This window comes from Accipiter gentilis, chromosome 3 (genome assembly GCF_929443795.1).
Source record: "Accipiter gentilis chromosome 3, bAccGen1.1, whole genome shotgun sequence".
NCBI classification, from domain to species: domain Eukaryota; kingdom Metazoa; phylum Chordata; class Aves; order Accipitriformes; family Accipitridae; genus Astur; species Astur gentilis.
Genome location: NC_064882.1, coordinates 21,354,146 through 21,366,391, shown reverse-complemented (window position 1 = coordinate 21,366,391; position 12,246 = coordinate 21,354,146). Strand labels below are relative to the sequence as shown.

General features: G+C 40.1%; 1 protein-coding gene across 1 annotated transcript in view; it reads left to right on the top strand.

Annotated features, from left to right (window-relative positions):
- Positions 1 to 10,917, top strand: part of GRXCR1 (glutaredoxin and cysteine rich domain containing 1) — a 40,835-nt gene extending 29,918 nt beyond the window's left edge. The window contains exons 3-4 of the mRNA XM_049834695.1: positions 7,337 to 7,402; positions 10,738 to 10,917. Coding sequence (XP_049690652.1) covers positions 7,337 to 7,402; positions 10,738 to 10,917 — 246 coding nt within the window. The remainder of the gene's footprint in view (positions 1 to 7,336; positions 7,403 to 10,737) is intronic.
- The last annotated feature ends 1,329 nt before the right edge of the window (positions 10,918 to 12,246 follow it).

The following is a 12,246-nucleotide window of genomic DNA, read 5'->3' as shown; positions in this document are numbered from 1 at the left end:
TGAGAGGCAGTAATACAATCTAAGCTATCCCGCGTTTCTTAAAAAATAGCTTATATTTGTAGTTGAAACCATGAAAATCTAGAGAAATGGATTTTTTTTCCTCATGGGAACCTGTGTGTATGATTGACCCGGGAAGATGAATGCACATAGCGTAAACCTATCATTTAGTAATATCTGTGTTGAATATGAAACAAACAGCTTGGGGTATCAGACCTTAAAGAAGCATTGAATTTTATATGATGTAGTTTGTACCAGGATCTGCAATCAACTGAACATTGTTTTAGGCACAGAATTGGTTAATACTTAATTTTAGAAAAGTCTATCAGTAAAAGAGAAAGAAAACCAGCCCAACTCTGCCCTGTCACAAGACACAAACTCCAAATGGAAAACTACAATCCGAATTTGTACTCTGGTACTCTGGGTCTAAAACCTTGTTGATATTTGAAATCACCTTTTCATTAAGGCCAGCCTGTACTTTCGAAATGTATTTCTCAGAAACTGAAAAAATCAGAGTTTAAGAGAAAAAGATTCTGGAAAGTGGCACAAAGAAAACAGCTTGAGAGCTCAGAAAAGGTATTTGTCTCAAGCAGTAAAGAGCTAGCAATTAGCACCAACAGTGAGACTGTGATTTGTGAAGGCAAACTATATTTAAACACAGTAGGGTTATTGTGTTTGTATTGCTTAACACTTTCATTTTCACAAAAGATTTAAGTAACAAAATCAAATGTAATCAACAATCAGGCATAACTGATACTGGGCCTGTAGAAACACTCAAATACCCTTTCTCCCCATCGCCTTCCTAGCTCTCTGTGTGCCCTGCACGAGGCAGCCTTCCCCAAGCGCCATAACAAATGCATTTGCTGGCACAGGGCTCACCAGGCCACTACAGCAACTGCAAAATTGCCTGCGTGCAGAATATTAGCAGACAACGATTTTAACTTCATAGCAAAAATCAGCGTAGAAGATGCTTTTATCAAAAACTTGAGTCGGAGAGTTCTCCAGCCAGCCAGGAGCAGAAGTGCTTCATTCAAAAGCAGCTTAAAATTCAACAGGATTCAGACTAAGTTTCGCTCACCTAATTATCATGTTAAAAGTAGTGAGTTATGACCAACTCCAAGAAAATCTCAGTCCGTGTGTGATCAATTTGTCAAAAGAATTCAGTTAAAATACTGAAATGGACTGAATAAATTATTTGCTCAGCTGTAGGTGAAGTCTGGTTGCAGTAATTTTGGTATGATGGATGGCCCATTAATTCACTGCTGCTTCATTTTTTGGAAGATCATGGGAAATGTGTCTTTTAACAGAGGAGCAACAGTGTAACAAGCAATGCAATCTCATTAAAACTACTTAAGTATTGTCTGAGATACTTTGGAGAGGTATAGAAAAGAAGGCAAGTGAATTAGGAAGCTAGCTGTCTGCGGGAGAGGCAAATCTAGTTGTCCAACTACCTGCTGACAGGTAGTCAGCAGGTTTTACCTCCTGTAGGTAAAAAAATGAAGACGGAATTTGATGTTCTGGTCTACAGACATTTATTACAGCATGGCAACTGCATTCACATTGTTTAACACAAGAAAACAGAAAGTATTGATCTGCTAAAAAGCAGAAAAAAAATCAGACTTGGGGGATGTTTTCTTTCTTCTTTTTTTCTTTTTTTAATTGAATTGGTGAGGCACAATGTGGTTAAATGGAACAGACTTTAGCTCCAGGAGAGGATTAAAGTTATTCCACGTAAGAGCGATATTATTTGTGGACAATCTGCTTTGCAGACGCCTGCTCTGCTCACGGGGAGCATCGTGGCTGGCCAGGACTGGGGCAGCCCTTTGCTCTGCCTAAGTGGGTGCCCTCACCTGCGCTCACACGCAAAGTTTCTGCCTTCCACTGCTCTCCACTAAAAACCATCATCTTGGGGGGCACTGCTGCTCGCTACAGAATCACTCTCGACCGTGCTTTAGTTGAAAGGAGAGCCCCAGGGCGAACCTGTCACTTGTGCTGGCAAGGGACCTGTGTCCACACACTGTCTTTGGTAAATGGGGCAAACCCTATTATTTTTGGCAGTTTTTATTCCCCTGTCTTAATATGGCTTCATAAGAGCGGTTGGTATTCACTGATTTACAAAGAGAAATAATGAGGGGGGCACTTTGTATATTGAGAAGGTCTGGCAATGAAGTGTTCACCCCCCAGCTATGTCAGCGCCTGGTGGATGTGGCACCTCAAGAAGACAGTGCATCCGTGACTCCAAAGGCAGTAAGTTGGCTGGAACCTGTGCTGGGCTTATGTTTCATTAAAATGCGATTGAGAACTAATTACAGAATTTGGTCTCATTGGTAACAGTGGACATTTCTATAATGCCTTTTATGATAATTATCTTCTGATATGCAAATGCAACATAGAAATCCAGAAGCCTGGTGTGTCAGTAAATTAATCATGCAAGATTTTTTTTTTCTCCCTCTTTTTCTGTCTCTCTCCTTTTTAAATTTTGAATATTTATTTCCTGGCAAATCCCTCCGTGAAGGAGATTGCATGTAGCAATACAAAGGAGAATCTATATTGAGCAATGCACCTTTCAATGAGTCACAAGGAGGAAAAAACCCAACAACTCCTAATTAAAATGTGAACAGTTTTGAAAGGGGACAAGATTAGTTTTAATGAGATAAATGTAACAAAAGCACCAGAACACAGCATATGTGCATCTGATAAAGTATACGGTATCCAAGCTGTTCAGAAGCACGGACAAGGTTGTTAGAGCACTGCAGGCTGTGAGGATAAATCTTCACAGCGCTGTGGAATTCATCATTGCCTGCACAGGGGGAATGACACAAACGCGCGACTTGGGCAGAAGCAATAGAAAAATCGTATTTAGCCCCTGTCAAGCAAAGTCCTGTGTGCTGCAGTGCAGCAGGTTTTTTAATCTTCTCATTTTTTCACGATTGAATCATTGTATTTCTTGACACACGCTGTCTAAATATCAGTCTGTCAGGAAATTGCAGGTTCTTTCTGCAGCATGCTCTTTACCAGCTGATCTAATCCCTCTTTTTCACCTGAGGCTGCCTCCATCTGAAATGGAACTATGCCATCTGCTGGGACACAAAAGCAGAATAAAAAAATGACTTCCAAAAACCAGAAAGCAACACAGAAGAAAAATTGGAGCATTCATTTACTTTTTTACAAAGGCACTCAGGACCGTTAGAGGTTTATGTCATGCAAAGACCCACTCTGCTGGAAAAGGGATGCACATAAAAAAAAGGCAAATGGAGTCATCCTTAGTAAACATGTTAGCTCGCTGCATAATAGTTTTAAAATACATTTATTTTATTTTTCACTTTAAATACATGATTGAATTCCAGTATTGACTTGGCATACAAACCTACCTGAATCTGTTTCAAAGATGTGAATTTAATATTTTTTTTCCTGAAGTAATTGTTTCCTGTTTAGCTTTCCCAGTTGTAATGAACCCACAACAGCGTAAGTTTTACGGTAAAATTTTTTTATTTGACTAATTGCTTATGATTATTTCCCAAGAATATTGAGGCTTTTTTTGTAACTGACTTCTCAAAAATACCTGTGTAACATTTTCTTTTTGTTACACAAGAATTAACAGTTGCTGCTTTCTTGTGGCCATATATGATTAGTAGCTCTCAATTGTGTCCATGTTCTGTCAGAGTAAACACATTCTCCTGGCATTCGTTTGATGGGGTGGATATGAATGGCTCTGTGGCAGTAAAACTATGATGCAATTATTGCATCAAGTCACCTGGCATTTTACCACTGTTTCCTCCATTTTGCAGTTTGTAATATCAGGAACAGCAGGGTTCAATTAATCTGATAGCTCTTTACATGTCAACCTTTCATTTTTTCTGCATATCAAATTCAGCATTTCTGGTGCTGGTACTATACTGCGGTGTCAGTTTTCTCAGTTTATGGGCAGATTTCCAGGCATTTAATCATACCCCATGCTTGTCTGCTGCCAAGTGGCACCTCACTGTCAGAGGTGTAGTGTTGTAGGCTGAAGAGCGTGTGAGCTCTGGCCAAAGACGGGGGTAAATACAGCCTGTCTCCTTGGTAAGCCACAGTGAAAAAACATGGCAGGTCCAGTAACAGTGGGGCTCGTGATTGCATTCTGCTGCCTTAGCAAGAGGCCTCACCTATATACTCAGCAAAATTAGTTTTTAAGGAAATAAGGGATGCAATTTATCTGGACAGTAAATGTGTTCACAAGCGAGATGTTGCAGTGCCATGCTAATTTTTCTCTGTATATAAGGAAGGATGTGGAAGAGAGGCTGCTTCCCAAAATCAGCAGGTATTGTAGTACAGCCAACTGCAGAGCCATATATCTATGTATATTCCTTTATGAATAATTACAGTGTGAAAATTGTAATGGGTTACATCCAAGATAGGCGAGCAACAGATGGGTTTAGTGACAGGACAGAGCTGGGGCAGTAGGAAACAGTGGACCTTGGATTTGTCCTAGTTCTGCAGTTAGTGGGACAATATCTGAAATACAGTGTTAATTTCTGGATGTTCCCAAGAGAAAATTGGGAAAGTATTCTGAAGAATGAACATGGTCTAGAAAACCTGTCGAGTGATTTAGCCGAGTCTGTGGCATGTCCTTGCCAAAAGAAGGGCAAAGACCTGACTGCAGCCCCTGGGCTCTTCCACCACGGTAGAGAGCTATTGAAGTCAGTAGATAAAGGACTCGCAGGCTGATGCTTTGAAATTTAACTGGTGAAAAAAACCTGAAAACTGACTTCTCCCAGCTGCTTCTTTAAACATTATGGCCACTGTCACTTGTGCTCCTTATGTGAGTCTTAGGAGGGACAGACTAATGTTTCACATCCCTTTGTAGGTAATTGTGAACTGAGCACAATCTAGGAAGAAAAAGAAAGGCATCACTTTCTGGTCAGAAAGCAGCTATTGGACTTATTTAACAGCTGCTTTAATTACTCTATTAATTACAGACTCTGCGTGTTAAGATTCACAGATCCAAAGGGAAGTTTAACCTCTGCAAAGTATCTTTTAGTCAAATTTCACTTGAGGCAGCCATTAATCAGAAAAGACATGCCGAAACACTTAAAAACGTTGATAGCCATTTGGACATTTGGTTTTTAATTTTAAAACCGTAGTAATGAGGCTTTCCACTTTGAAAGCAACACAGCTGGCCGACTGAATGTCATCTGAAATATAAATCCTTTAAAATATGAATCTATAATGGGAAACCTGTCAGACTTTTAATTATGCTGCTGTAAAAGCCAGTCAGCATTATCGTACAGCATCACTGTAACACGGACCAGAAGTCACAGGAAAGCTTTTGCCAACTGTTGCCTCAGAGAAGAGATCCTTTCCTAAATGGGGGCAAACTGGGGCTTGTCTAAGCGTAGGGAATTTGCAGCGCTGCAATTACATCAATAAAGCTGCAAATCCTTAACGTCTCTGCATCAGACGGGCAGCGCAAGCTTTGTCTTAAGCCGCTGCGGTGCGTTCAGGCCCAGAGCTAATACTCCACGGGCCGCCTTGGCAAACCCTCACCTTGTTGTGCCAATCACTCCTATTGCCCGTTCTGTGTGAAAGCAGAGAAAGATGAGAGGGCAAGTGTGAAAGGGGCTGACAGGCTGCTAAGAGCTGCTCTGCTGGGGACACAGAGAGCCTAACGCGTATGTTGAAGCTGGTACACTCTGTGCCCATGGTCTAGAACAGATTTCAATAGAAGAGTCAGCACAAGTAAGGCTAGCTAATCTGAGTCTCCTGTCAGCTTCTGTGACCAATTAATCACAACTGATTACCTTGTAGGTACTTCTTTAAAAAAACAATAAATCTCTCTGAAGTGTAGCACTGTAAGAGTAGCATTCGCTGAAAAAGCGGCACTCACATCCACTAAAATATTAATATTTTGCTTTTTAACTGAAATGAAAATCATCAAACACGGAGTCAAAAGTCCCTCTTTTTTGTACAAAGCCAGAGCAAAAAGGCTGTCTACAGAGAAACTAACCTTAGTAAGGTGTCACACAAAATCCTTTGCAATGTTTTGGTGGCCCTTAGTTGGCTTTTGAGCTACACACTCGTAGCCTCTGCACTCCCCAGCAAGGCACTGTGAATGGTTGGACACTAACACGTACATTAGCGACCTGTATGTGTTCCCTGTGCTCCCCAGCAGCCTTTTCTGTACCTCCCAGTAACAAGGAGAGTGATGCTGGTGGGGAGCGGGGGCTAAGGGCCCCTTCAGCTGACTGTGAGCAGCTCAAAGTAATGGCACATGCGAGCCATGTGCTGGCATCCCACCGCACCTCAGCCCTGTGCCACCGATGTACCGCGCCTCAGCTCTGTACCAGCATCCCACCGCACCTCAGCCACGTGCCGGCATCCCACCACACCTCCCAGCTCGTGCCAGAAGCAAATCCAAAGATGAAATTTAACAGTCCAGGCATGCAGGGACTAGCAAGCTGGGGCAGCGTGATGGCATGAACCCATCACCTGGTGTAGATGTGGCCAGTCGCCCTCAGCAGTGGGTAAGGGCTGTGCCTCAGTTTCCTCACGTTTTATTGGTTTCTTGTGATCCACTGATTAAAGGTGTCTGTCAGTATTTGGTAATATTTAGTATTCAGTGAATTTGGTTACGTAAGTGAAGTGTAAGCATTCAAACGTGGCCCTCTAATTAGAAGAAAGAGGAAAAAAAAGTTTTACATCATCTTTGACACTTTAATTTTGTCCGCAATAATCTCTTAGCATTTATTTTCAGGAGGAAAAAAGAAAAAACACTTCAGCACTGCCTTGGTTCAGATCACAGAACCCCTCAGAGGCCTAATGTACTCAGACTAAATTATTATTATTCATTGTTGTGTCTGACTTTAATGTTGTTACAGTATTTTCATTACCCTTTTTCTCCTTGTGTTATACATTAGGCAAATTATGTCTTAATTCACCGCTCAACTGCCAGAATATTTGAAATACAATTTCCTCCTCTCATTTTGCTGCATTCTCTGATGTGTTGTATATTTATATAATTGTAATTTTTGACACCCTAACTAGACATATTTTTTATTCTGTCAGGAAACATACCCTGTAAAATAAAGGGAACACAATCAGAATTTCCAAGCTCTGTCACCTTTTACAAAAAGGCAATGTGATACGACACCTGGTAACAAACTTCAGGTACTACTATCAGAACTGCGATTAGATTCTCCTCTCCTTCTAGCTTTCCTAAAGGTTGACCTAATTACCAAATACCTAATGTGAGTCAAATTTGTCCTCAGCCTGTTTAGATTTTCAAGACCAAATCTTCTAATAATCCATGTTTTTTTCATGCTAAGCTGGCTGACCTTTTTCTTCTATTTCTTCCTAATAGGGTGCTGAGAAAATTTTACTAATGAATGAATCTGGGGAACTGCAGGATCTCTTAACCAAAATTGAGGTAATGGTATTTCTGCAGATAAATATAAGAAACATACATTCCATATTTGTAATTGAGTAGGGTTTTTTTGTTGGTTTTTTTTTTTTTTTTGCCATTTCCTTTTCTTCTGTTGTAAACTGATGATCCCAAATGCTTTTTTTGTTTTTCTCTTTGGATGAATGATATCTAATATCAGAGCCCATTAAGTTTGAGAAACCGTGAATGGCTATAGCATCAAACCAAAACATCCATCTCTATTTTCGCTTGATTTTGCCACAGCAGGAAAGACAAGCCATTTTCCCTTTCCCATAAGTTTTGACATCATCTTTGGTATTTAACCTTCACCATGGCCTGGGGGAGTCAGGCCTCTTGTGTGGAAGCTGCACCGCTTCCCTGTGTACTGCAGTGAACTTACTGGGAACCTGCACATCTGCATTCTGGCTAGACCTAAAGCTGGATTTCTACAAAATCTGGAAAAATGCTGGAAGTTTCCAATTACACCAATTTGCACAAATTTCAAACTACAGGTTATCATGCCTTCCTCCAGGTTATCATGCCTTCCTCCAGCTCTCAGTTTGCCTTGTCCATCAAAGCTCTGTGGTGCAAGTTTGCCTTTTATTGCGAACAGTGGATGCACGCCCCCTGAGGACACTTGAAATGTGGGTCTGCTCCCACAGCTTTGCTGTAAGCTGAGATCTCTGCTGGGCATCACTTTTCTGCTGCTCTTGTGCTGTTGGCTGCTCAAGGCATTTTCTGTTTTCCTTTGGATAGCCTGCAACAAAGGACATTTTGGGGAACCTATGTCATAATGTCTGGGTTACATGGATAGCTGTGTCCTTAGAAAAGGAGTGTATTGCTGTTATCTTGTTAGTTTGAAATTACCCCTAACCAAATTAAGAAAACACATAAACTTCAGAAGTATGTAACATCAACATTAAAAATAGATAATGAGGATATGATATTTGTAAAAGACACTGATGAAAGAGCAGAAGAAAGCTACATCTAGTTGATTTAACCCCAAGGTTTTTCTTTCCCTGCATTTAGTCGAACTACAGCATATGCTTTCCTAACACGCTCTCAGCAACTCTTTGTATACTATACATCTTTGAGTTTATCACAAAATGAGTATCTCTTTTTGTGAAGCATGTTGGTTTCTTATAGCTAGTGTCCTTCTTGAACTCCTCCAAAGTTCCGGTCAGGCTCAGCCCAAGGGTTGTTCACCTCTGTCTTATTCAGGAGGTAGATTCAACGTTACCAGTAAATCATCAACTGCCTTGTCCTTTTGCAGTGCAGGTCGTGCCTTCTGCATCTGTCTGGCCTGTTCCTTAACGCAGCAAAACTTTCCTTGCCTTGTGACTCAGTGTATGTATTTCTGTATAAAATGTTAGCCGTATTGAACCACATTGAATAGCTAACCATAAACTATTAAACAAAAGCGTACATATGATTAAAGCATGCAACATTTTTGTTGTCTGACTAGAAAGGTTAGCTAATACACCCCTTTAACATTTTTCATTACTTTGGAATGAAATGTCCCCAGATCCTGCTTGGGGGGGTCCTATAATGTTATTCCCTAGCCCAATGTGTGTCCTAATCTTGGGACAGAAAGTACATCTATAAGACAAACAGTGCCACACTACAGCAGACTGATAATTGCTTACTGAATACAATCACTGCTTTGCTGCCTTTTGGTAGTTTGTTTGTTGGTTTTGTTTGGTTGTTTGGTTGGTTGGTTGGTGTTGGGTTTTTTGGGTTTTTTTTCCCCCAAAATGGATTTGCTACAATTGCAAGGGGCAGTCAGGTTTCTTCATTACTGAAGATGCAGAAAATGGTTACACAAACTGTCATCTGTTCAAGAAGGAAACGACCATTGTTCAAGGAACTGAGATAAAGCAATTTTGCATTTGTTTTTTGTTAGTTATCTTAACTACATGGAAAGACAGTTATTTACAAGGCTACCAAGCAATAATGAATGTAAAGATTAAAAATACTATTCTCTTAAAATTTTGAGATTATTTGCAATAACGTTCAATGAAGTAAACTGCCATTGTAAATTATGAAAGATGTGGCCATTCCCAAGATAAAAAGAATGCTAATTTTACATTAAATACTTCCAAATATTGTCCCTGGAGAAATTAATAGTAATAGGAGTTGTTCGCCAAGTGAAGAAGAGCAGCAAGCTTATGAGCTACAGGACAAAAAGAAAAAGTGCCTTTGTTGCATTTTCATCTGAGTTGTCAATAGATGAATGATATTATTAATGGTTTTTGCAGAAACGTCTTCAGTTTTCTCGACGAAGCTACAAGAACGACTACGTTATCTGTACATATTTTAGTATACTCTGGTAATAATTTATGACTAATTTTTTTAGTGGCGTATAACTCCGTAGACTAATGCTAGCAGGAATTGTACAGATTTTTGTTCTTCCTTTGTAAATAAATCTGTAAAGTCTTTACTCAACAGTGAGATGTTAAAGCCACATATCTGTGCTGTGGTAAGTACCCAACATGGTGTACCTTTCATTTCTCTGATAAAGAAGTTTAAGGCAATCATTCAACAAACTAGCAACATTTTCAGCAAGGGAAACTTAAAAATGTCTTTGAAATCTCTTCTTGTGTTCTCCATTGTCTTTAATTCAATACAAAATAGAGTAAAATTATTGTTTTACTCAGGAATTAGGACAATTGAGGGAGCCCAAACCTTGCTTGCAGCAATTTTCTTCAGGTATAACCATTGAATATTGATGATCTTTCTTCTTTACACTTAAAGCTTCAGCATTCTACATCCATAAATTTGAATACACCACTTATTTCCTCAAACAATACTTGTCAGAAGCTATGAATTGCTTTTTGATATGATCAACTCTAACTGTAATAGGAACAATATGTTCAACACAAGCATGCAAATGCTAAAAGTCGTAATAACTTAACATACAGCATAGAAAATATAGCGTTAACATAAACTGCCTGGAGTTTAGATTCAATCAATTGCAATACCTTCTAGAATTGATCTAGACCTAAAGTACATCAGAGTAATGTATGCAAGCTATCCTTTACGTAGCTATTTTGACAAGTATAAACACAGGCTACTAAGGTATAGTATGTATGTGTGTATATATATATATATATATATATGTGTGACTGATGAATCTGCCGTGAGCCTCTGACCATTGCATGTGGATCTGACCAAAGGAAAAGGCAGATGTACTGGTCTTTAATGGGGGTATACCTTGGGATAGGGTGCTGGGTATTGCTCAAGATGTGTATTCTCAGCTGTCCTGGAGCCCTCCTTGTCCTAGAGCTTATGGCGGTTGGTGAGGTAACATTTTTGTCTTTCTCTCATTCTTCTTTGAGCAGAGAGTCCAGCATCCCCATGAGTGCCCCTCTTGTGGGGGCTTTGGTTTCCTGCCGTGCTCAGCGTGCCATGGGAGCAAGATGTCTGTGTTTCGGAACTGCTTTACGGACTCGTTCAAAGCCCTCAAGTGTACCGCTTGCAATGAGAATGGGCTACAGCGCTGCAGGAGCTGTGCAGGCTAAGAATGGCATCTCCACATGTACAAAACTGATTTTATGGTACTGCACCAGTTTGTAATATGATTTTTTAAAATTAGTCTGTTTATCCAATTCAGTCAATAAAAATCCATTTGTAGTATAATTCTGCTGGTTTGATCATTTGAGCTGTTTAAACTTAGGTCGCTGACCATATCATGAACTCTGAAATATATTTTTCTACTTTCTTTATAGAGAGATTTGTAGTCTGCAAAACTTGTATCAGTCCTTTGGATGTGAAGCCTTCCCTTTTTCTATAGGGGATCACCAGCAATAGTAGGTGTTTCTGAATCATGCCCTCAAGATTACAGCAAAACGAAAATTAACCTTCAGATCATTGAGTAGCTGCTGCTTTCAAGATCAGTGAGAATAAAGATTTTGTGATGTGGACGAGCCCAAGACCATTCCACTTAGCACTTCCCTGAAAAGTCACTATGGCTGAATTCTGGCCTGAATTCTAAGTGGCAACAGAAGAACAGAAACATTTCTTAAAAGTCTCATGAATCAGCTTTCTCTTTTAGTACTGCTTTGCATTTGGTACTAAATTAATGTTGTTAGACAAAGTGATGTTGATAACTATTGTTGGACTATCTCAGAGCTTTATGATACTACGTATCACAGCAGAACTTATAGTGATCAAGTGAGAACACCAGATAGCTTTAAAAATTGCATACAAAGTAATTGAGGATGAGATTTCTGCTTTTTCAGCTTAGTAAGTGTTGTGGTTTGACAACTAGCCTGGCGCAAGTGTTTTAGGGTATCTGGTCTCTCCAGGAGGGCCACTGGTCTATGCCCAGACAACTCCAGCACTGTATATAGCTTTGTCATTTTTGGTGGGTTTCCCCAACACAAGCACAAGAGAATTAGTCAGTAATTAGTCTGAATGGACTGTGGGCTCTCCACTTTGAATATATTCCAGTTTGGAAGTGCATTAGCATTGATGCACTTCCACAGAGTATTTTTAACAGGGTACTTTAGTGCACTACCACCTTCTGCTTACGTTGACATTGCACATCTGCTCCTGCTGTCAGTGTGTACTGGCACAAGCAATACAGAGGTTTAGCAGCTCGTTGAAATTGGTGTTGGCTAGAAAATGCTTCCACGGTAGGCATTTCATCCTGCCCAAACTGCTTTAACAAATGTTAAGCCATGTCACTTTTTGCCCTTTGCCTCATTCCTTGTAAAGCTGTGCTGACTGGGGCTAGGTAAGGGCAGTTGGCTTTACTAGATGCTGCTTACGCTGGTGGGGGATGCCATTTCCCTTCCCTCTTCCTGATACAACCTTCCTTTATTTGTCTGTGATGAAAAACTCAGCTT